We start from the raw sequence: 26,039 nt of genomic DNA, 5'->3' as shown, positions 1-26,039 counted from the left end.
AAAAAAGTAAAATTATTATATATAGCAATATTATTAAAGACATTTTCTTTTATTATTACTTTTTTTCTTTTCTTTTATTACCTCTAAAGACACAGTTTCCACATTTTCATGTAAACCTAACTGTGCTTTTTAAACTAGTGGCCGGAGAACTTTTATTTCTTTCATAGACCTTGGGGGCCAAGATTTTTCAAACTTGCTGCCTTATGACATCTATTTTTATATCAAAATGAGAGAAATTTTTAAAACAGTGCTTGTAAATATATTCATAGGCTGCCTAGCACAAAGTGCATCAAATAAATGTAATAAATTAATATATCGCAGTAAATGCTGAAAAGAACTCAGAAGTCACAACCAATGAAGTGCCTTTGTCCACAAGAAGAAAATGGTTGCCCCAAGCAATTTTATCAACATACTTGGTAGAAAACACATTACAGAGTGGCCTTTTAAAATGACAGTTTAAATAAATAATAGCATTATATTCATAAAATCATGTCTTTGAATGGAAACAATATAATGAAACCATCATTTTTATATATTTTTAAGGACCTTGTCACATATTTTGGTTCTTCGTCTGCTGGTATCTTCAAGGCTTGGATGCTATTCTAAATAATCCATTTAGGCACAGAAAATTGATCTTGATACTAGTGACAATAACACATTTATTTGCATATCTCCCTGATTACCTGGTTGGATCAACCAATTCCCAGATCTTTTCTCTTTTTGAAGAGAAAAGTCCTGCCAAGTCCTTTGTTTCATATGAAAGTCTAGACTATTTGTGTGAACGTTATTCAATATTTGGAAAAGATTTTATTTTATACCCCAAAATTAAAATTTAAAACTATGTAAACAATTATTTATTTTACTAAGTAAAAATTTATTTAAACCAATGTTCCTTGCTCTTTTCTTATTCTTAACCTTGAATTATTCATAACTATATATTTGTTTACCACAACAAAAGCTCAGATTTAGAATTTATTAAGAAAAATTAAATATAGTAAGTCCTCACATTATCGATAGATTCTTGGAAACTGAGACTTCAAGTAAAATGACTATAGCAAAGCCAATTTTATTATAGGTTAATGGATAAAAACAAGACTTAAATACCTATGGCATATTTGTGGTCACAAAAACGTCACCAAACTTCTAAATAAAGACAAAACACTGATAATATTAAACACTGAAATGTGAATTAAAGAAAGATTAATAAAAACAAGTAAGAAAATTACTCGCTTATTCCAGTTCTGGATTGCACAAGGCCAGAGTGTCTCCCAGCAGTTCAGGGTACAAGGTGGGACCCAGCCCTGGACAGGATGTCATCCCATCACAGGGCTCACTCAACACATACTACGCTCACTCAGACTGGGACAATTAGATACATGGATGAATCTAACGTGCACATCTTTGAGATGTGTGAAGAAACTAGAATACCCAGAGGAAACCCCGGGAGACATACAGAGAACATGCAAACTCCACACAGAGGCAGTCCAGGAAGAGAATTAATTTCTTTTCTCATCGATGTTATAATGAAAGGGCACTGGAAGAAATGACATCATTCAAGGACCAGCTGTAATGGAATGTTTTGCATAGAATAAGGTTGTAAAATATGAAAAATAATCCATTATGATTCAGTTTAACAATGCAGAGCTAAATAATTCAGATTAGACATAAATGTACCAGAAGCTAATACTGGAAGCTACAGATGTACCAGAAGCTAGGCTATCAAACTTCCTTTATTTTCCAAAAACACACATTGAATGAACAAACCAAGCAAGTTGCCCATTTTAGAACACTAGTTGTCTTGGAGTGACTCAAACATCCTTCTCCTGAAGGAAAATTATACACTGAATGAATCCTCAACTTCACTTGGGAGCCCACACATCTTCCCAAAACTTCTCCAAGCTGCCAATGCTTCCACCATTTCTTCAACAATTCAGATGTTGGGGTCACTGACGAATCTATCTTTTTCTGTGCCATCCCATACCTAATCAAAGCTCTGCCTTTTCTTCCCTGTGACCTTTTGCAGCTGTCTTCATTGCCATTGTTCTAGTAATAGCTGACATTTATTGAGCATTTACTTTACGCCCACTAACAGAATAGGTATACAGTCACTGACTAAGATATGGGTGTGGTTTTGCTACAGGTGAGAAAACTAAGGGCTAGTGGTAGTAGAGGCAGGATTCTAACCCATAGAGACCAACTCCAAAGCCTACACTCTTAACCACTCTGCCAGCCTGCCTCCCCTCCTATCACTAATGCATGGTATTAGATCTGCCTTCCTCAGGCCTCTACCACTCCAGTCCATTTTACAAAGACCTACAAGAAACCAAAACACTTTCCATATCAAGGGGTCCCTGATGTTGAAAGTGTTTTGGTTTCTTGTGGGGCTTTCCAAAATGAAGTGCAGTGATTTAGATGGTTGTCTGCACTTTCTAGCACAACCCTAGAGCAGTGAACCTATCAGACATCCTCAGATGGAGCCGGCCTTTTCTTCAATTAGGGTTCAGGCAGCTTCCCAGCCTGCAGCTGCGAACAGGCTTTTAAGACCCAATTCTCCAGCTGATAAATGTTCAGTGGCTCCCCGATGCCCACAGATAAAAGGAGGCTGCCTCTATGATGTGAGCAAGGCTCCACCATCAGACAGAACCTGCCTGAAATCAGCCCTCTCCCCTGCCGCTCTCCAGATCAGTTGTTCAGCTCCAGCAGAGCTGTTCTGCTCACTGTTCACTAAACTTTTCCCACAAGTCTATACAGCTACACCTGTGCTTATGCCACCCTCAAGCCTAAACTACCATTTCCTTCTCCTTTCTTGTCAAAATGTCAAGCTTCAAGGTCCATACCAGAACCATCTTTGATTCCTGTGGATCTGAATGGGTTTCTCTTGGGTCTACACTTTAGTCACTCATGTGGCCTGGGCCACTTTCCTGTCACACCAGTTATTATTTCATATTTACAATTTTCTTTGGGTTTGATTTTCAAGTATGTATTTTTCAAACTAGTTTAAAAACTCCCTGATAGCAGGAAAAACTCAACTTTAATTTTATTGACCAAACAGAATACTTTCTATAAAGTAGGCGCTCAACAAATGTGTATGATTTTAAAAGAAAATAAACAATTTTCCCCCAAACAAGAAAAATATATTGGGCAGCTAAACAGTACTTTGTGATATATTATATACAATCTTCACACAAATGGTTTGTCAAACATGGCTGAAGGTAAGAGGAATGTCTTAAAATTCTGCTTAATGTGAACTCAGAAGAGAACTAAAAGAAGAGTATATTAGATTATCTCAGAGCTGGTGCCTGAAATGCCAAGTGCCCTTTCATTAACTGGCTTGACAGCAGGTCTGCAGGCACCACGACTTGCTACTAAGGACGAACTGGTGGCCCATGAGAAATAAGGGGACAGAAAAAAAGGGAAATTGAAAGTATGAAAGAAATTGTAAAAGGTAAGTAAATGTAAAAAAAAAAAAAGAAAGAAATTAGATCTCCTTAATGAGAGATCCAACAAGACAAAGGATATTACTGTTTCCGTATTCAAATCTAATCTAACCATCTACTAATTCTTTTCACTAAGCTATTTCTGTAATTCATTTGCAACTAAAAAAAAAAAAGAGAGAGACATTAGACTATTAAGAGCCAGTTAGAAAAGATAAGAATAGAACCCATGAGAAGATGTCTGTTTAAATGATCATCCCAAAATGCTAAAGGACATCAAATTTACCATTGACATTTTGCCTAACAACAACAAAAACAATTATGGATAAAACTTCATGACATTTAAAAGAATTGTATATGAATTGCCATGGTTTTATGGAAATATAAAAAGCCAGTAAGTCCCAGATTTAATTAAAATTTCAGAATCATGAGAAAGAAATGACCTATTTAACTTGACATTTTATAGATTTCAATACCTCTCTGTGCCTTCATTATCTCAAATGTAAAATAGGAATAATCCTAATACTTACTTCATAAGACTCTTCTAAAAATAAGTGAGTTAATTCCACAAAAGTTTAGAGAAAGGCCCACACCTGGTGTGAGTATTCCTACTGTCCTTGTTTTCCCACTCATGAAACAGAGAGGTTTGCATTAGCTCTCTCTATATAAATATGCTTCTAAGGTTAATAAACTGGGGTTTTTAACTTCTCCAATAATTATAGCAAAGCTCAAGCCCTTGATGACCTGTTATAAACAAGTTTTATTCAGCAAGATAGAAAATTAAATTATGTGGCCTTTTCTCGTTTGTATACAATCTGCCCTTTTTCTCTTCATTTAAAATGTCTTAAAAATATTTCCTAAAAATGGAAGAAAATCAACCCCAAACATCGTTTTTAAAAACATTCAGAGAGTTCAGTAAGAAGTCTAGGTACAAAACATATAGCAATCAATTATATTTGTATATGCCAGAAATGGTCAATTAGAAGATGTAATTTAAGAAATCACTTGTGTAGGATACTTAGAAAGTCGTAGGAGAAAAATGTTTTATTAATAAATGATACCAAGAAAACTGGCAGAAAATCTAGGAAATAAATTAAATGGGTATCATTCTTCTTAGTCATAAATTTTAAATGAATTTGAGAGTTAAATGCAATAAACAAACATTAAAGTACTAGCAGAAGGGATATGAGAATGCTTTTGTAATCTGAGGATTCAAGAAGTTTCTCCATTCACAACACTGAAGGCAGAAACCATACAACAATAGCAGCCAATATCCACCAGCTTACTATGCACCAAGCATATATTATGTCTCATTTATTATCATGTCACTATGTGACATGCATTTCTTCATTTTACATGTAAGAAACGGACTTAAAGAAGTTGAGTATGTTTAAACAAAGGAAACTCAGATAAGCAACTTTCATGTCAGTGTATACAGTCTATCCTCATTATTCATGAATTCCTTATTTATGAATTTGTCTATAACTTAAATATCAATACTCACAGTCATTTGAAGACATGTACATGCAGACTGGCAAAAAATTTGAGTTATTGGATACGCATCACCCCACCCCCTCCAGCTGAGGTCAAACAAAGCTGTCTTCTTCTTTAAGATCTCATATTGTATTGTCCATTTCTTTCTTTTGTTGAGGCGGGGGATGGAGTCTCGCTCTATCACCCAGCCTGGAATGCAGAGTGCAATAGTGTGATCTCAGCTCACGGCAACCTCTACCTCCCAGGTTCAAGACATTCTCCTGCCTCAGCCTCCCAAGTAGCTAGGATTACAGGTATGTACCACCACACTGGGCTCATTTTTGTGTTTTTAGTAGACATGGGGTTTCACCACTGTTGGCCAGGCTGGTCTCGAACTCCTGACCTCAAGTGAATCCTCCCACCTGGGCCTTCCAAAGTGCTGGGATTACAGTACAGGAATGAGCCACTGCTCCCAGCCCTTGCTTTTTTTTTTTTTTTTTTTAATTTTTTTTATTTTTGTGCTTCACCTTGGTGATTTCATTGTTTAAAATGGCTTCCAAGGATAGCACTGAAGAATTGTCTAGTGTTCCCAAGTGTAAGAAGGTTGTGATGTGCCTTACAATGACAATCCATTCAAGCATAAGTTACATTGCCTTTGGCCATGAGTTCAATGTTAATGAACCAACAATATACATTTAATAAGGTGTCTTTAAACAGACTCACACATAAAACAGAGCTACGTATTGATGGACTGATAAAAATGTGACAGGAGCCTAGGTCTGCATTCCCTCCAGGAAGAGTGGTTCTGTAGTCACCAATTCGGTGTTCACAGAGTCTCCATTGAATATTACCACTACAAATAATGTGAATCAACTCTTTTTTTAAAAAGTAGTCAAGTCAGAATTAGAATCCAGGCCTGTCTGATTCCAGAGATCATACTATTATACACTGTCATGCTCATTCCATATAAAGGAAACAACTGATAGATTTGACTACATAAAAATTAAGGCCAGGCATGGTGGCTCATGCCTGTAATCCCAGCACTTTGGGAGGCCGAGGCAGGCAGATCGTGAGGTCAAGAGATCAAGACCATCCTGGCCAACATGGTAAAAAATCTCTACTAAAAAATACAAAAATTAGCTGGGTGTGGTGGCACATACCTGTAGTCCCAGCTACTCGGGAGGCTGAGGCAGGAGAATCACTTAAACCTGGGAGGCGGAGATTGCAGTGAGCCGAGATTACACCACTGCATTCTAGCCTGGCGACAGAGTGAGACTCTGTCTCAAAAATAAATAAATAAATAAAATAAAAATAAATGATAAAGGACAAACTGAGAGAGGGGAATGCCTCATATATATTACAAGGAATTACCAACATAAGCAGTTTTTCAAATCAATATGAAAAAGAGAAAACTTTAAAAATAAGTAAAGGATTTAACAGATAATTCATACACAGATATACACAAAATTGGTAATGAGACACAAGAAAATTATTCAACCTTTCTAGTAATCAAAGAAGTAAAAATAAAACAATTATAAAATATGCTTTTTAAACCTATAGATTTATCAAAGACTAAAAATAATGATATCACCCAGCTTTTAGTGTGTTTATGCTGAGAGGCTGCCTGACAAAATGAAAACTGGTATTATCTTTTTGGAGGACAAGCCTGTAATCCCAGTAGGTATCAACAGCTGTGGTGTTATTAATAAACTTTGAGCTGTAACTTTCAGTTCTAGGAATGTATACTGTGAAAGCATTTGAGCCTCACTGAATGAATAAAAAACATAAACTTAAAAAAAATCTTGGCCGGGCACGGTGGCTCATGCCTATAATTCCAGCACTTTGGGAGGCCAAGTCAGGAAGATCATTTGAGGTCAGGAGTTCAAGATCAGCCTGGCCAACATAGTGAAACCCCATCTCTACTAAAAATACAAAAATTGGCCAGGTATGGTGGCCCACCCCTGTAATCTCAGCTACTTGGGAGGTTGAGGCAGGAGAACTATTTGAACTCAGGAAGCGGAGGTTGCAGTGAGCCAAGATTACACCTCTGAACTCCAACCTGGGTGACACAGTGAGACTTCTTCTCAAACAATCTCTTGTAATTTTGTAGGTATTATCTAAAACTTGAATATTAGAGGGAACTGAGTACATTTTTGTGTATCCATACACTAATACTAAATGAAGGTGTAGCTCGGTACTTATTAGCTTGGAAAGACGCTGAACACATACAGCTGACTGTGGTAGGTATAGTTTGATTCCATTCATGTCTGCATGTACATATGCAAATTAAAAAACAGATTGCTTACAAGTAAGAGACTGGATTTAGAAATTAGTTTCTTCCCTTGCACTGGAAGAGCTCCATCCTGAGAACCACATCAAAGAAAATTTACCTGGATCTCGTAACTAAATATTCTAAATCTTCCCAAGAAATTCCATGGTATTTCTTAGAATTACACAATATATAGGTGTGGATGGCACTGTCCCACTGAAAAGCACTGACAGGAATAGAATGCAGGTGAAGTACAGGCAGATCCCTGTCACAATGACTGGCGTTGGCCATCTGACTTCTGTTTGGAATACAGGGGCCGTCATCCATCAAAGACCCTAAAGTTTGATATTAACAGATTTAGGAAAATAGAATGCCATGATGAGATCCAGCATCACTGTTAGGCAGAGGCTTACAAGAAAGGATGAGACGAGAACTGAGAGCAGACAGAGAAGCTTTAAGGCTAAATTAGAAAGAACAAAAAAATCTACACAGTTTGCATTTCATATGTGTTCCCTTTCTGGCTTATTAATATTTTCTTTGATAAAGAGATAGACGCTTCACACACTGCTAATGTACACAGGCATATAATATGTGTGTGTGTGTGTGCATGTGCACATTATAATATTAGATAGAAAAACTTTTATGATTGACACCAAAAAAGAGGTGCCATCAGCAAGAGCGTATTCATGATGTCAGCAGTTACTGTGATCCAGTTGTTTCACAATAGAGAATATTAGAATTCCAAAAAGAATTCTGTGCAAATTCCAGAATTTTGTTGAAAGAGCAAAGGTACCCTGAAGGTTTAAGTAAAGGCATCTGGCATTTGCACTCAACTGTCACAGCCAGTAGCAATAATCCAACCCATATGATGCATGGGACAGCTTTTTCAAGAGCATTTCTAACAGTGGCCGAAACGAAGCAGTTAACGGCAGCAGTTACTGTAATAAGAGAGAGTGCCTGTGTGGTTCTAGGGGAACCCTTTACTGTACAGGAAAAGAAACAAACAAGTGAGATTAGCCCACTAACAATTCACACAAGTTATTATAATCAACAATTTAATATATAAGAAAAATATTTATGTAAATATTTACCTTGTCTATGATTAGAAAAAGACACTCTCAGCACAAAAGCAACATGAGAAAATAAAAGAAACAAAGATATATCTGTTTTCATAAATGTATTAACATAACGTGCATATAAAAATTCATGACAGGCAGGGCACAGTGGCTCAAGCCTGTAATCCCAGCACTTTGGGAGGGCAAGATGGGGGGATCACGAGGTCAAGTGTTCAAGACCAGCCTGGCCAACATAATGAAACCCCCTCTCTACTAAAAATACAAAAAAATTAGCTGGGTGTGGTAACGGGTGCCTGTAATCCCAGATACTTGGGAGGCTGAGGCAGGAAAATCGCTTGAACCTGGGAGGCAGAGGTTGCAGTAAGTTGAGACTGCACCACTCCACTACAGACTGGGCGATAGTGCAGACTCCGTCTCAAAAAAAATAATAAAAATAAATAAATAAATAAGTAAATTCATGACAAAAATAAAAATAAAACCACAACTTGGGGGAAAGAATTTTGCCAAAATTTAGAAGACATACAAAAATATTATCATAATGTTTATAACATTGAAAACAAAAGGAAAATACTTAAAATGACAGACATTTATAGATTTTCAAGTTACGATACAGCACACAGTAGAATACTGTGGACCCATGAAAATTATGTTTTTGAAAAATGTCAATATCAAGAGCACATAATGCTAAGATTAAAAAGATTATAATTCCCAAGAGTATAAATAGATTAAATAAATATATTCCTATTTAATTACAGGAAAAAATATCATAAGGTATATCACAATAATACTAATAGTTGGTGAGGTGTTGTGGCTCATGCCTGTAATTCCAGCACTTTGAGAGACTGAGGCAGGTGGATCACCTGAGATTAGGAGTTCGAGACCAGCTTGCCAACATGGTGAAACCCTATCTCTACTAAAAATACAAAAATTAGCTAGGCATGGTGGTGCATGCCTGTAATCCCAGCTTCTCAGGCGGCTGAGGCATGGGAATCGCTTGAGCCCAAAGGGTGGAGGTTAAGGTGAGCCAAGATCGTGCCACTGCACTCCAGCCTGGGAAACAGAGCAAGACTCTGTTTCAAAAAAAATACTAATAATACTTAACATTTTCTGTGCCAGGCATCGTGTTCTTCTTTATATGCAATAACTCACTGAAGATTCAAAACACCCCTGTGTCATGAGTACTATCATCACTCCTATTTTTCATAAGAGGAAACTGAGACACAGAGAGGTAAGATCACTTGTCCAAGGCCACATAACTTAAAAGTGCAAAGCCTGGAAATGAACTCAGGCAGTCCATTTCCTGAGCCTGTGTGCTATCCACCACCACAAATCCCTGAGAGTTCAGTCATCTCTGATTTCAAAGGATCATAAATTAAAATATCTAAATATATTATGGATAGAGTGGAATTTTTTTCTTCTATCTTAGCTATAAGATTTGAGCAATTTTCACTAAGAAGTCTTGGAAACATTCATGTTAATTTCCATAAATTTGGAGACTCTGATCTTCTCAATTTATAGGATATCAGTATATGTAATTGAATAAAGATGTAGAATTCTCAGCTGCTGTTCCCTTTGTATGTTCATCACTGTCCAAGTAAACTCCTCTTAGAAGACAAAATCCTTGGGGAAATTTGTTGCGCTTCCATTTTTGTGTGTTTTCTATAAGGTTATTACATATCTGTTGAGTATGCAGCCAAATGATTTTGGTTTCTGTCCTTCCCCCTATTTATTCCTATTCAAATGAAAATTTAAATACAAACTAGCTACCCATTCATCATGATTGTTTCAAATTTATTTATGGTGCAGCACAGAGAAGGTTCCAGGAATAACAACTTTAAATCTATTATAGTTTCTATTAATAATTATAGTCATTAATTGCTGTGAGAACTTTTTTGGATATGCTAACATATCGTTAAAGTAAAGCTATTCCAACAGACTGTTATAAATAGCTTTGCATATTCTCACAGAAGACATGAGAATTTTGTAAGTTTGACAGGTGGGAAAGTAAAAACATGGTTTTCAGATTTTCTTTTTCAACATTGTTATCATAGATTCAAAGCCAAAATTTAGAAATTGTACTCATAAACCCATCTTTATAGATGATCCTCTTGATTACTTTAATTATCTTGGAATTGCGACTTTCAGACAACAATTTTAACTATAACTCATATTAGACAGGGATCCCAAGTGCTATTTCTGCTCATTGATTCATTAAATAAAAATGTTTCTGCACTTGATGTGCGCCAGGCACTGTTCTAGGCACTAGGAGAAGAAGAGCAAGCAAAACAGACAATAGAGGAGCAAGCAAAACCTACCTTGATGAGGTTTTAAAGTATTTATACTAATATAGCACAGAAAGTGAACAAGGCAAAACAGCAAAATACAGACAGGATGATAACAGCAATGAAGAAAAATAGAGCAGTCAAGGGGATATGAGTCCTGGGAAGAATGGAGCACAGTTTTAAATGGAGTGGTCGGGGAGGGCCTCATGGAGAAGGTGATATTTGAGTATGGAGCTAAATCAGGAAAGGACAGGCATACAAGGCTACCTAGGGAAAGGCATGCTAGATAGGGGAATAGCATTGCAAAGGTACCTGAGGTGGGTCTGAGCCCCTGCTGTGTTTGAAGAGCAAAAAAGAGGCCTTATGGTTTCAGTGGAGGATAAGAGGAAGGAGATAAAATCCTACATCAGAAAAGTAACCACAGAGGCAGGTACTACAGAGCTTTAAAAGCTATGCTGAAGACTTTATCTTTTTCTCAAAGACAGACCAGGAGCAACTAAACGTATAGATAGAATGACTGTATAATTTACTATTCAAATTTGGTTATTTTTGTTGGTAAAATGCTAAACTGGATGGACACGGGGAAAACAGAGAAAGACCAGGACTGTTACAGGCAAATGGGGGAAATATATGATGTCTTAGTTGTGGCCAGAGCAGTGGCATCATCTTGGCTTCTAGCAGAGAAGCCAGGCTGCTGTTTTCAGACTAGAATGAAAGTGAGCAAACTTTAATGCAAAGAAAGTCGTAGGAGCCTGTTGTCACATTCAGGTGAGAAGTGGCTGCGGCAATGGCAGATTATGGGTGTTTTTAAATGCAAAGCCAGCAGCACTTAGGAATGGGACTGATGTGGAGCATTAGAGAAAAAAGATTTTGAGATTAAACAATTGTAGGAATGGAGTTGGCCTTAACATAGCTGGAGAGACTCCAGAAGAAGCTGATTTAGGAGAGTCGGGGGAGGGGAAACAAGAAGCTCCATCCAAGTGGAGACACTGGGTGAGCAGTAAGACGCAGGAGGCCTAAGACAGTCAGGCAGTAATTAGAAAGTCACCAGCATGAAGGTGGCACTGAAAGCATTAGAATGGTCAAGCTCCTGGCCTGGCCATGGTGGCTGACAGCCGTAGTCCCAGCATTTCAAGAGGTCAAGGCAGGCAAATTGATTGAGTCCCGGAGTTTAAGATCAGCCTGGGCAACACAGTAAGACCCCATCTCTATAAAAAATACAAAAATTACTGGGGTATGGTGGCATGTGCCAGTAATCCCAGCTGCTCAGGAGGCTGAGGTTAGGAGGATCACTTGAGCCCCAAGAGGCTGGAACTGCAGTGAGCTGAGATCAAACCACTGTTCTCCAGCCTGAGTGACAGAACAAGACGCTGTCTCAAAAAATTTAAAAAAAGGCTGGGCGCGGTGGCTCATGCCTTTAATCTCAGAACTTTGGGAGGCCAAGGCGGGCAAACCACCTGCGGTTGGGAGTTCGAGACCAGCCTGATCAACATGCAGAAACTCTGTGTCTACTAAAAATACTAAATTAGCTGGGCATGGTGGCACATGCTTGTAATCCCAGCTACTCGGGAGGCTGAGGCAGAAGAATCACTTGAACCTGGGAGGCAGAGGTTGGGGTGAGCTGAGATCGCACCATTGCATTTCAGCCTGGGCAACAAGATCGAAACTCTGTCTAAAAAAAAAAAAAAAAAAAAAAGTGAAGGACATCCCAAGGGAAGGGGGGTAAAGGGCAGATGAAAAACAGAAAAGAAGGGACAGGATGCCCTAACACTATAGAGTCGGGGAGAAGACGAAGAAACAGCAAAGGAGGCTGAGAAGCAGCAGCGAGGGAGGTAGGAAGAAACCAGGAGAGTGTAAAATACCAGAACAAGGTTTGATGAAAGTATGTCAAGGAAATGGGAGTGAGGGACTGTGACAAGCGTTGCTCTGGTCCTGGTAAGCTGAGGACTAAGGAAAGTATGTTGGCATCTTCCTAGTGAATACAGGGGTGGAATTTATCACTTCACAATAAAGTGATATGTGAAGGCAGAGGCATGTACCCACTCATTTACCTTTGATTCTCCCTTGCAGGTTGTTAAATGTAAGATCCCTGGCAGTTTGAAGTGAAGCAGAGCAGATACTATACGATCCCAGAGAATCTGCGCTTCCTGAATGAGGATAGGCCACCTATACTGCAGTGTGCAACTTTCAGAAGAGAAGAAGACATTTCCACAAAACTAAAAGAGCATAAGTCCGTTTTAGGCTAGATAAATATGTATGGTAAGAGGACAATTCTGCCCTACCCCTGCTAGGCCAATAACGCTTGTGGTCCCAGGAACTTGAATCCAGTATTCAATGACACAAAAAAGAAAAGAAATTGGAGAGGATTCATCCCAATTGTGGTGCCAGAGAAGCCTGCCCACTGGTTGCTACTACCAAGACTCCTTTAGCAATTAACTACTTACTCCTCCTTGAGAAACAAATCGTTTCTACATCTCATGTTTGGATTTTCCTTCCATTCTGCAAGCTAACCCACCTCCCACTAATAAATCCCTTTTGCCCAAGTTAGCAAGAGCTGGTCTCTGTTGCTGGTAAGCAGAGTAATCTGACACATTTGCCACTCTCCAAAATAGTAGCTAATAAAATTTACACCTTTCCAAGTTGGGTCAATTTTCCAAGGTAAATAAAAAAAAGGTTTAGAGATGAGTACCATACAGCAAAATAAAAGCTTAATACTCTAATAATCATCCTTAAATTCTGATTATAAATGCTTATTTCATTGAAAAATATTTCTAAGGAGAAACGTTCTTTTTACTCAATAGAAACATTTGTCTTAATCAAAGTAATGAACATCTTTTTACTTGAGATTAAAAATTTTGTTAAGTATACTATACATTGTTATTAACAAAAGTCACCATGTTATAAAATAGGTCTCTTGAATGTATTCTTCCTAATTGAAATATTCTATCTTTTGACTGACATCTCCCCACATACCCCAACCCCTAGCCCTGGCAACCACCATTCTATCTATTCTCTACTTCTATGAGTTCAATTTTTTTAGATTCCACATATAAGTGAAATCATGTGATATTTGTCTTTCTGTTTCCTGGCTTATTTCACTTTATATAATGCCTTCCAGGTTCATCCATTTTGTCACAAATGAAAGTTTACTTCTGTTTTAGGCTGAATAGTATTCCATTAGTGGCTGCTTCTACAGGATAGCAATGAAACAGGTGCCTCATTCAAGATTTCCTATTCTTACATGTTTGCAGAGCTTCTATATAGTTCATTGTGCTGTAGAAAGAGTTGGGAATGACTGGTCTAGTGGTACAGGACAAACTTGTTTGGATGAGCAAAAATCATTGAGCAATACACTGTCAAATCAGTTGTTAACAATTGTGACGAATCTGATATCTAGAGCATTTGTATTTCATTTCAGTTAATAAAGACAGCTATCCCCTGGGTACCCATTAATGATACCAATTCTGATTCTTCTTTTATTGGAGTTTTCTATGTTTAAAAGATCTCAGAATTGAAATGTCTGCCTCAGTTTCTGTTAACAGTTCGGCATAAGCCACTTACATTTGAAATAAATATTCTAAAAGTTGTAATACCTGCAACAGGTGAAATCACCAGCTAGTAGTCACATTGCTTCCTTCCCTCCCCACCCTGGAGGCTCAGGGATTTGCCCATTAGAGCTACAACTTAGCACAGCTCATCCGAGAACAGCACAGGGAGAAATGTCCTGGTGTTTTGGGGCCTGAGAAAAGAAAACATCTATATGTGGAACTTCTTAGTCTTTGGTGATGTTTGTATAAACGCTACTGTCCTTTGTTAAAGTCCAATGAGGCAAATTTTTCTCTCCTAGTAAGACCATGAGCCTACCTTCAAACCCTCTGAGAACCTCTGTAGGTTCTGAAGAGGAAGGTCTCAGCCTGAATCTGTCCTCAGCCCTTTTATTTAACTTGTACCAGGAGTCAGTGGATCTTGGTTCAGCTCTGATGGCAAACTGGAATAAATTATAATGCTGACAAATCAGGTAACATTCCTGTACTGCTGGAGAATGAGACAAGGGCAGGCCCCACTTCTTGTCTCTAAACATGACACATGCCTTGCCATCCCTCATGCTTCACTCCTAGCCTGGCTGCCATGAAGTCTAGAGCTGAGCTCTGCCCTCTGTTGCAGCGGGTGGACTACTTGGAGGCAAGGGCTGGAAAGGAGGCTTAGAAGTTGCTCCTTTTTTTCTCTCATTCAAATTAACTCAACGAAAAGTGATTTTTGAAGATCTGATCCATGTATAAAAAATAACTCCACAAAGGAAAGTACAAAATAAATGTTATCCCACTGGTTTTATATCACTGTAAGAGTAGAACTTTGAGCAGCAAGCAGATCAGACTGCAGAAACTGAGTGGTCGCCAAGGACTTCTGCTGTATGCCACATCATTCAGTTTCACAGGCTGTGCCTGCGGACTGGCAACATCTACTGGAATTTCCTAAAGAGAGGGATATACCACAACAGGTAACTTCAATAAATATCTTTTACAATGTCCCTCTCCATCTAAATTTTCAATTCTCTTATATTCAAGTGCTACTTAAGTTCTATTAGTGAATGAGAGAATACATTTCATTACTTAAAATTTTATCTTAATAAAAATTATATTACCAAAATATTACAAATAAATTTTTAAAAGTTTGTAAGTAACTTTTTGTTTTGTTTTTTGAGACGGAGTCTTGCTCTGTCACCCAGTCTGGAGTGCAGTGGCACAAACTCGGCTCACTACAACCTCCACCTTCCAGGTTCAAGCAATTCTCTTGCCTTAGCCTCCAGAGTAGCTGGAATTACAAGCACTTGCCACCATGCTTGGCTAATTTTTGTATTTTGGTAGAGATGGGGTTTCACCATGTTGGCCAGGCTGATCTCAAACTCCTGACCTCAGCAGATCTCCCTCCCCTCCGCCTCCCAAAGTGCTGGGATTACAGGCGTGAGCCACCATGCCTGGCCACTTGTTATTTTTTTCTTTTTTGAGGAGTCTTGCCCTGTCACCCAGGTTGGAGTGCAGTGGCGTGGTCTCAGCCCACTACAACCTCCACCTCCTGGATTCAAGCGATTCTCCTGCCTCAGCCTCCAGAGTAGCTGTGACTACAGGTGCTTGGCACCATACCCAGCTAATTTTTGTATTTTTAGTAGGGACAGGGTTTCACCATGTTGGCCAGGCTGGTCTCGAACTTCTGACCTTGTGATCCACCCGCCTCAGCCTCCCAAAGTGTTGGGATTACAGGCACAAGCCATCGCGCCCAGCTACTTTTTTGTATTTTTATGTGTCATTTTACTTCAAAGGCATGTTAACTCTTTCAGGCCAATAATATACGAAGTGATTGCTTTGTACTTTACCTTGGAGACAATGATCAAAGCATTATGGACTTAACGACTATGAAATTCCAACCTTGTTTAGCATAGATATCAGCTTTCTGGTTTGATCTTTTAATATATATTTTAAATAATAAAAATTAGCTTTTATTTTTCTTTGTTTTCTCATTTTTGAGATTACTTTATTATTTATTATTTTTCTTTTCTGAAGTAATCACCATTTAAAAAAAATAAATGCCTACTAGCTAAAAGGATGGATTCTGGAGAACTACACAGCAGCTTTGCCATCTTGGGCAAAACACTAACCTCTCTGTGACTCAGTTTATGCATCAATAAAATGAGAATAACAGTGCCTTCCTCATGAGGGTTTTGTGAGAATTACATTAATTAACATGTGTAAAGCATTTAGTCTGGCACATATTAAGTACTACTTTAGGGTTTGCTATTGTTACTGCCATAATTCGTTCATTCAGGGGTCTTTGAGTTGCCTTTTTTCAGACAGTATTAGTGTGCGAAATTGGAAAGTAAGCCCACTTTTTCTAAGAGCTTAGAATCAACTAATTTCCTCATATTCCTCCATCACACACACACTGGAGATATAACATCATTTGCAGGTTGAGAATACAGGAAGTGTTTACGAAAGAAAAGGAAGTGTGAAAAGCACTGGAACTATGATCACAACATATCTCAACATTCACAACAAAGGTGGCCTAAACAAAGAGGTTACATGTTCCTGAAGGTAAGACTCAGACGTCTGTTTCCCATGTCAATATGTAATAAGCAAAAGAAATGACAAACTCGGATATGATCCTAGAGGCTGAGCCAGACGTGACAAACAAGGTTAAGGTTGGGGCAGAGCTCACATTCACAACCATATCACATACCTAGATGTTTTAAATGTCAACAGGATTTACATATGGTGACACGGCATTTTAGAGAGATAGGAGTGTCAGGAAATAAAGTTGGGTGAAGGAAACTAACAAGCATAAATTGTCAGTGTATAAGAAACTCCAGAAATTCAGGTCGGATACAGGCTACTTTCTCAAAGCATAATTAGAAAAGTTAACATAAAATGCACTGTCTTTGCCACTTGTAAAAGTAGCACGCCTTAAAGAATATTTTGAAAATATATTGTCAAAAATTTCTTAGGAAACACCTCAGTTTTATCAAGGTTACCAAAAGCAACTCTGTGAGAGGATCAGAGCAATTCAGAGCTTGATACAAGAACTGTGACTGATCTAAAGGCAAATGTTAACTCAGGCATCTGTGTGTTTAGATGAAATACATATTAATTAGGATTTCATTCAGCTGCAAGTAACAGAAAGATAACTTAATAGGAGTACTTTTTCTCACAATACAAAAAGTCCAGTCATGATTCTAAGGCTGGCATAGCTGCCTGAGGATATAAATGAGGACCCAGCTCCCTCTAAAGTTCTATTCCACCATCATTGACCATTATCCTCAAGGTCACAAGATGGTTGTATCATCTCCGAGCCAGAATAGGCAAGGTCAGGGCAAAAAGCAAATGCCTGTTGGGTCTTTTATAAAATGTTATCAATTTTACCAAGAGCCTTCCCAAAGATTCTGACTGGGTATGGTGGCTCATGCCTGTTATCCCAGCATTTTGGGAAGCCAAGTTGAGCAGACCACCTGAGGCCAGCAGTTTGAGACCAGCCTGGCCAACCTGGCAAAACCCTGTCTCTAGTAAAAACACAAAAATTACCTGCATTAGTGGCACGTGCCTGTAGTCTCAGCTACTCAGAAGGTTGAGGTGCGGCAATCGCTTAAACCCAGGAAGTGGAGGTTGCAGTGAGTTGAGATGGTGCCACTGCACTCCAGCCTGGGTGACACTGAGACTCTGTGTCAATAATAACAATAATAATAAGAGCCTTCCCAAAGACCCTAGTCAATACCACTAATAAAAGGCAGAGCAAAATAGAAACATGGGTCAAGCTTCAGTATCCAGTAAAAATACTCACCTCTATGGCTCCCTTACATCTCCATGTAATTCAGCAAAATGAGGAAATTCCATGGGAGGACCACAGCAATTCAGAGCTTGATACAGGGATTATGACTGACCTAAATAGTTGATAATAAATATACTGATATTTTTCATATAATTATCAGTAAGAAGAGAAAAAAAGGTGTAGAGATGGCAATGGGGGAAATCTAAAGGGAAGAAAGAGAAAGAATTTAAAAAGAAAAGGAACAACGTTGTAAAGCAGAAAGGAGAAAGGAAGCGGAGAGGGAACACAAGGACCATGGCATGGAGTCAAAGGAAGCAAAGGAGGAAAGACAATGAGAAAATTTACAGGGAGGAAGAGAAGATGAGATACAGAGAGAAGGAGAAGGGAAAGGAAGAGAGAGATGGCTAAGGTGACCATAGCACCTACGGGTCTACTGTCACTCCTTCTCAGGTTACTTGGTTTGTGGGCACGAGTGGACATCAATAATCGGTGCTATCTATAACATGTCATCTTTCCTAACATTTAAGTGTATTTTAATCAATAATTTTTTGGGGGGCGCAGTGACGGAGTTTCACTCTTGTTGCCAGGGGAGTGCGATGGCACGATCTCGGCTCACTGCAACCTCTACCTCCTGGATTAACGTGATTCTCCGGCCTCAGCCTTCCAAGTAGCTGGGATTACAGGCACCCACCACCACACCCGCCTAATTTTATATTTTTAGTAGAGACGGGGTTTCTCTATGTTGGTCAGGTTCGTCTCAAACTCCCGACCTCAGGTGATTCGCCCACCTCAGCCTCCCAATATGCTGGGATTACAGGTGTGAGCCTCTGCACCCAGCCAATAATTTTCTTTTTAAGCAGGGTCTTGCTTCAATCCTAGGCTCAAGTGATCCTTCTGCCTCAGTCTCCTAAGTAGCTAGGATTACAAGTGTATGCCACTGTGCCTGGCTATAACAACATTTTATTTTGTTTTCAACATAAAGTTTTATTTCTTTTTAAGGAAAGCTGATTCAGCATTAAAGGCTAACCTGCATTTTACACATTTACTTCAAAAACTCAGAGTTCCTATAACTATTTCTTAGTGGTATTCAATGCTATCTAATTACCTTAGCTTTGTTTTTTTATTTTGAGTGATTTAGGGCTGCCTTATTCCACAAATCAACATTTCTACATTTGTATTGATCCCTCCCACCACACACACATCCTCAAATACATTTGTTATAGCTGGTTCTTAGAGAAGATAGAATAAAAAAGAAAAAAATAGGTATAGTTTTAAAGAAGCAGACATTTAAAAGATAATCAGTTAACCTACAGGCACGGCATTCCACCCTTCAGAAGCTCTGCCTTCAATGACATGGGCAAGGCAGGTGACTGTGGTGAAAATTACTCTCCAAGCCACACGACTGACACCAAAGTGAGATCATATCATCTCATATGGAATGTCCTGAGAGCCAATAATTTTTAAAAACTACACAATTCTTGTGTTTGAAGTCATTATAACATATTCACATTTGAAAATTCACTTCTAATAGCTAAAATAGTGCTTTTAAAACTCTTTTGCTTAACATTGATGAGACTGAAATGTTACAGTTCAGTTATTTTTAAATTACTCTAAAATCAGGTGAAGGAGGTGGATTAATCACACCCAATGTTTTTGAGATAAAAATATTTAGATAAATCAATTTCCCTTTTAACATGTATTATGTTATGACTCAGGCATAGCCTAAACCACCTCTCTGTGTTCATAGTGAGCCTGCCCATTCCAACCTAATGCATTCCACCTTCCTTTTTTTTCCTGAGTGTAGGGCTATCCAATTTTTCTATTTCTAAGTGACACAGAGAACTTCATATTTTTGTGTTTGTGTGTGTCTATGTCTTTTAAAATGTAAATGTTCAAAAAGTACTGGTCATTCAATTTATGCTTTTCAAATGTAATGGTTATTTGAAATAAAGGAGTCATTGCATCAGCAACTATTTATAAAGATTAAAGACATAATAAGTTTCAAACTAGCACTTGAAATGATCAGAAAAACAATTATGGCTTAATATGCAACCAATCCTAAATAATTGATGGAGTAAGGTTTCTTCTACTTTATTCTATAAAGTCGACTGATTCCCAGGAAGTTAAAAAAAAAATCAAAGATAGATTTTTAGATATTTTCTTTTGAATGAAGCTAATATATAAAAATGTGAAAATCAAAAGTGCTGACTTTAAAATTTTGGTAAAATATCACCCTCTTTAAAGATGAAAAGTCAAATTTATTGAAATAAGACAGTTCTGTAAAAACCATATTCATATTATTACAGTGATATAACATTCCCATTTTATTCATTAACATTTTAATGCAAATAAAATTAATAGTTTAAAACAAAGTCACAAAAATTGGAAGGAAATAAAATTACATAATTTCTAGTAATGTTGGAATGAATAAAGTAGGAATTTCTGCCTAAATGAAATATTTTGAACTATAATTCTAAAGACTTGATTTTTAGTTTAAAATTGGAATTGAAACTCACAGCAAAAATAAATTACATAAAGCAAGATTTACAATTTAAGAAACAATCTGAACCGCATCAGTAAAATATGTATGAACTGAAGAGAGTAAGATGAATATGTGACAAGTAGAGCAAAATGCTTTAAAATGCCCAATTTTCATAGTCCTATATCAGAAGGACACACCTTCAGTTCACTTATAAATTGCATTTGACAAGTGATTTTGAGAGTTTAAATGCACTAATTCCAGAATCTGAGACATATGAAGGATAAATAACCAAACATGTGATCAACAACGCAATTACTTTAGTAATGGCAAAGTATTTTACTTCAAATAATGAAATCATTCCTTTGAAAAGAATTAAATCTGGAATATATTTCCAAAAACTATGTCTGACATAGACATCATCTGGTATTTGTAAGGTCATTAAAGTGTACTTCCTTTGAATAATAATTTTTAAATAGCAACCAGGTGATTTCAGAACACATGTGTCTGTAACAGTAATATTAGAAATTGTCAAAATAAAGTGCCCTCAATACTCTATCCTGATTATACCTTTCTTTGAGGTAAATGTTTAGTTTTGGCAATGGGACATTGATTTTCCTGTCTTTCCCACAATATAAGTAAAAATGGAGTGGATATACATCATGAAAAAATTATCAATAGTGACACTGGATTTAGAAAATACAGTAAAATCCTCCTTTTAAAACACCATGCCATATCACCAGTTCAATTCTACTCAAGGCCACATTTTTTCTCTCAGTTGATACTTTAGAGCATACTTCTCTTTGTTAATGGAACACTTCCCCATTCTTATGCTACCGTAATAACCAAGAATTCTAGTCCATTCAGAAATTCAGGTGCATTGTCTCACCACAGCTCAAGTATTTTGGACGTACTCACTTACTTATTCTTGACTTTCATGTACAATGTTTTTTTTCTAATGGCTAACCTCTCCTTTTTGATGGTGACTGAGTAAAGCCAATCTTGTAAGTGGGTAGTTCCTTGCTAACATGATTTCAGGGGCATCTAAATCTTTCTATCCCCAAATTGATTATTATCTGTCTATTCAGTGATGCTAAAGTTACTTGAAGCAAAGAGGGGAAAGACATCTTTCTACAACTGTAAGCAAAAATGCGGGAGAGTGTAATACTGACAAGTCACATTCACCACAAATTGATTGAGGGGAAAAGGGAGGAGTGACAAACAAAACTGGATGGTAGATACCTGATGGCTGGGGGAAAGGAAAAGCAATGATCATGGGTGAGGAAAGATGCAGACTTCAACCCAACCATCATACTTTTCACAATACTGTCTTTGTCCCTAGGAGAAGGTGTAGTATGAATCATGGGACATGGCTGGAAAAGAGAAATGGCTACCTGACTAAACCATGCAGGTGCTTGTTTCCTATTTCCCCATCATTTGCAACTTTCTATCAAAAAAAAAAAAAAAAATCCAGGTTTGCAGCCTGGAATGCACATTGAGGAAATTGACCATGTCTTAGGATTTGTGCAAAAGAAAAGGAAATTCTAGGAAAAAAAATGTTCTGACCCTGAGACCTTTCTAATTCAACATGAGTTTTATGATTCCTCTTTTTGCTGAGCTTCTACATTGTGGGATGGTTCATTGTGACTAATAATGCCATTTCAAAAGAATCATATACAACCAAATTTAAAAGACATAGTAAGATGAGAGAAAGCAAATGACATTTAATTGAGAGATGAGAACACACCAGATGTAACCATGTACTGCTTATAGAGTTGCCAGTACTGAAAATAGATGGATATACTACTTAATGTAAAAATCTGTGACAATTCTGTTAGACTCAAAAGCTCCAGATTTTTTAGTACTATATATTTATTTTTGTTAAAGATATTCCATAGATATATTTAAGTATGACATATACAGGGACCTATAATTGTGAGCCACTTTTATTCTAGGCTGCCAATTGCCTCCCCTTCTTACATTCTGAGCTCTGCCACACACCCCAGTCTCAGAGGGCAGCTGACTGATCCACAGAGATGTTCTATGTTGGGTGCTATTGTGTATACCACCTTAATCTCAATGCATTATTTTAGGTTAAAAAAAAAGTCACAACTGTCAGCTCTATACCCAAATACAGTTCATTCAAATGATGACTTCAATGTAAATCATAAATGTGGCTGATTTTTTCCTAATATAACTGTTATACTTTAAAGATCTAGAAGGTTAGAAATAAAGTCTCAAGCTAACATTTAAAGATTTCTTATAAGTTTAAGAAGACTTTTTGGCCAAAAGACCTTTCATTTTGGTCACATATCAAAATGGGCCAACCACAAAAGTACATGAGATTAAGTTTTTCTATTGGCAGTTCAATTCTTACAGATGCTCTGACTTTCTCTCTCTCTCTCTCTCTCTTTCTCTCTCTCTCTTTCTCTTGCTCTGTGTGTGTCTGAATTTTTAAAATTAATTTTCAAAAGCCTAAACGGAAAAGAAACATACATGTCTCATTTGTAAACATGTCTTCTACCTGTAGAGCATTTTACAAAAAACAAAAAATTCTTACTTAAAGGCCTATAGCTACAGCTAGTTCCAAAATCTAAATGTTTAATAAAATAGGTAACAGAAATTTAAAATCTGATGCAATTCTCAGAGCTTATAATAATCTGACCTTTTATAACTTACATAATACAATTTCTCTACCTTTTCTGATGGTAGAAAAGAGGCAGAAATTGAGATTCTCCCCACAATGGCCAACTTGGAGTATTTACACACTTTATTCTTATTCTATGTCATCATTTCCTTTTCAGACTTAGAGATGTGATTATGGTCAGTCTTAAGGTGACTTGCATTTGCTAACTTTACAGCAAGGCCAGAGGATATATGGCATTTTGGTGTTTTTAGTTAAGTTTTCTATATCGAGACCTTCCAAAGGATGTGAAAACAGAAAAAATAATAATAAAGTTTTGTATCATCACATGGTCTTCCAACATAACCTGACAGTCATCCTTTGGACCAGTCTCGCTCACTTACCGACCATTCTCACTCAGAGTTAATGCCGGGCAAGAACTTACTCTAAGAGTCGCACCTAGCAGCAGGCTCAGTCAATCAGGCTATGGGTTAGGTCTGGTTACCATTACAGTGGCTGCTCCTTCCACTTAAAGATTCTCATGACCTCAGAAAAGCACTAGATTGTTCTTGTAAAGAGGAGGTAGTAAGCACTCTCATCTAAAAAGGGACTAGTTACAGAACAGAACATTAATTTTCCAAAATTGTTTCTAAAATTCCACCAAATTAAACTCCTACTTTACAGACAGAGCTGCCACTATGCCAGAAGGAAGTTGTAAAAGCACTGTTAAAATCCTCTAGGAGACATTTATTTAGGTTAAATATTTTAGAATATCAAGGTATTTTTAACAGAAAACGCATAAGGATTCTTTTAATTTTTAAATGCTTGTCTATCTTAAGTACCAGCACCCCATAGATTATCTCCTGCCATGCCAATAATTGTTAGCCTATTAGGAACAATAACATGAGCCTACCGGACAATAGTTTGTATTTGGTTGGGAATAAATATTTTGGGGTTAAAATTCTAATTATATAGTGCCTGTCACTGTGTAAAAGCCCCATAGAAGCGAAATGTTCAGAAGTCCCAGCGTAATTACAGAAAAGAGACATTTTTATTTTTCCACATACTCGATGCACTAGCTTAAAATATTAAACATGCATGCACTACATAAAATTACATTTCTTGGAGTTGAATTTTATTTCTGCTATAATGTTTATTTTTGATGTAGGGCTGCATAATGATTCCTTTTAAAAAGATACCTTTAAATTATAAGGGCTTCCAGCCTCTACCTGGAAATTAGAGCTGTGCAGATAAAACACAAAGTCGTTAATAAATATCACAAAGATAATTCTAACAAGAAGCACCATGTTAAAAGTAAGACAGGAATCAGAAAAATCATCAATTACTGACACACGAAATCACACCTTCGAAAGAAGAGGGAGCTGGAAGCAGCGGCTACCCTTCAGGAGGGCTGTTTGATACCGACTGAAATGCCAGGGACTCCTGGCTGGTGGGCAGCGGGAACTTTGCAGGCAAGCGGTGCGGGGCAGCCACAGACCCAGGGCTTCCATCTGTCACCACCTGCCCGCAAAGCCCATCGACAGCCCCAAAGCCCCCGGGGACCCATCTGGGGGGGACTGGGAGCAGGACAAAGGTCTGAAATCCAAGTCCTAGGATTAAAGAAAGAAAATGCGCAGATTCAATTAAAGTGCCTACGGCAAGTACGGGGAGTAAGGGGAAATGACACTGGCCCCCAAGAATTCTCAGGCGTTTAGCACAAGCACCAGCTCAATATGAGGAGACGCGTTCGGGGAGTGGAGACATGGAGAATGAATTCCCAACTCGCGACTCCATTCTCCACTAACTTTGTTCTCGCTTCCTGGACCGAGCGCAACGCTGGGGCCAGGGTTGTCATGGTTCTTGTTTACAGGGCCCCTTGGAAGAAGGAAAGGGATAAAGGTGCCCTGGCGGGCGCACCCAGCGGCGGTGAGCGCGGAGGTGCTGCGGTACCTACCATGGTATTCTTGTCCCGGAACGTAGTAGGTGGGGTTGCCCGCAATGTGCAGAGAAATGAGCACCTCGCCCTGCTCCCCATCCCCTTCCAGCTCCCCGTGGTGGGTGCACAGGAAAAAGAAGGGCGAAAAGCGGGGGTAATAGCCCGCCGCCGCGCGCGCCCTCAGCGTCGTCCCCAGCAACAGCGCCAGGAGGAAAGTCCGCGGGGCCCAGCCACTGCGCTCCATGCCGCCGCCGCCGCGCTCCCCGCGCGCCGCTGGCTCATCCAGTTTTGGAGACGCCGGGACTGAGGAGCCACGCGGAGGGATGGAGAGAAGGCGGGGGAGCGGAGCGGAGCGGAGCGGGCTCGGGAGCCGCCCCCCGCCGTGAAGTTCCGCGGGAGACGGCGGCTCCCAAAGTTACTTTGGGCTGCGGGAGCGCAGGGCCCGGGCTGCCGGCGCCGAGAGCGCGTCGTCCGCCGTCTCCGTGCGCCGCCGCCGCCGCCTCTGCGCGACGCCCCTCGGCCAGGCCTGGGAAAGCGCCCGCCCCGCTCCACACCTTCTTAAAGCCCCGGGCGCCGCGTCCCCCCCGCCGCCGCCACACGTGTCCCGGCCGCTCCCCCGCCCCCGCGCGCCGCCCCGCCTGGCCCCCGCCCTCTCCGGCTGGCTCGGCCGCACCTCGCGCGGCGAGGGGCGCACGCGTCCCCGGAGTCCCCGGCCCGCGCCCAGTTCCCACCCGGGAGAGCGGGGAGGGGCGCGCGCCGGGGAGCGGGACGGGGGGCGCTGTGGAGGACCGCGGAGCCCGCGACTTTCCTCCGAGAGGCGTCAAAGCCCGGGAGAAGGCACCTCCTGCCCAGCTGTCCGAAAGGGAAAGCCAGCCCGTTTGGCCGTCAGGGCTCCCGGGTTTTCCTGAGAGGATGCGCTAGGGAAGGAGAGAGGCGGCGGGGACGGCCGCTGGCGCCGGCTTCTTTGTCTGCGCCGGCTGCGTCTCGCGCCCCTCGGGGCTCGCAGCCTGGCAGCCCGGGCGGCCCGTACGCGTCTGGGAATCCGCCCGCGGCCGCGAACCGCCGGGGGCTCTCGCGCTCACTTCCCACCCAGGCCCCCTGTCCCTCCCGCCGCCCCCGCCCGGCCCCTCGCAGCAGCCACAGAGCCTCATCT

At 39.5% G+C, this 26,039-nt stretch overlaps 1 protein-coding gene across 3 annotated transcripts in view; it reads right to left on the bottom strand.

Annotated features, from left to right (window-relative positions):
- Positions 1-25,416, bottom strand: part of RELN (reelin) — a 535,951-nt gene extending 510,535 nt beyond the window's left edge. The window contains exon 1 of one of the 3 annotated variants that reach the window (XM_032276354.1): positions 24,905-25,416. In XM_032276354.1, coding sequence (XP_032132245.1) covers positions 24,905-25,130 — 226 coding nt within the window. In that variant the 5' untranslated portion in view covers positions 25,131-25,416. The remainder of the gene's footprint in view (positions 1-24,904) is intronic. The other 2 variants (XM_032276355.1, XM_032276356.1) reach the window with 2 other exon arrangements.
- Between the last annotated feature and the right edge of the window lie 623 nt (positions 25,417-26,039).

This window comes from Sapajus apella, unplaced genomic scaffold (assembly GCF_009761245.1).
Source record: "Sapajus apella isolate SASKATOON/1434 unplaced genomic scaffold, GSC_monkey_1.0 scaffold7, whole genome shotgun sequence".
NCBI classification, from domain to species: domain Eukaryota; kingdom Metazoa; phylum Chordata; class Mammalia; order Primates; family Cebidae; genus Sapajus; species Sapajus apella.
Note: the sequence above shows the minus strand (reverse complement) of the source record. Positions and strands in the feature narration are given on the sequence as shown.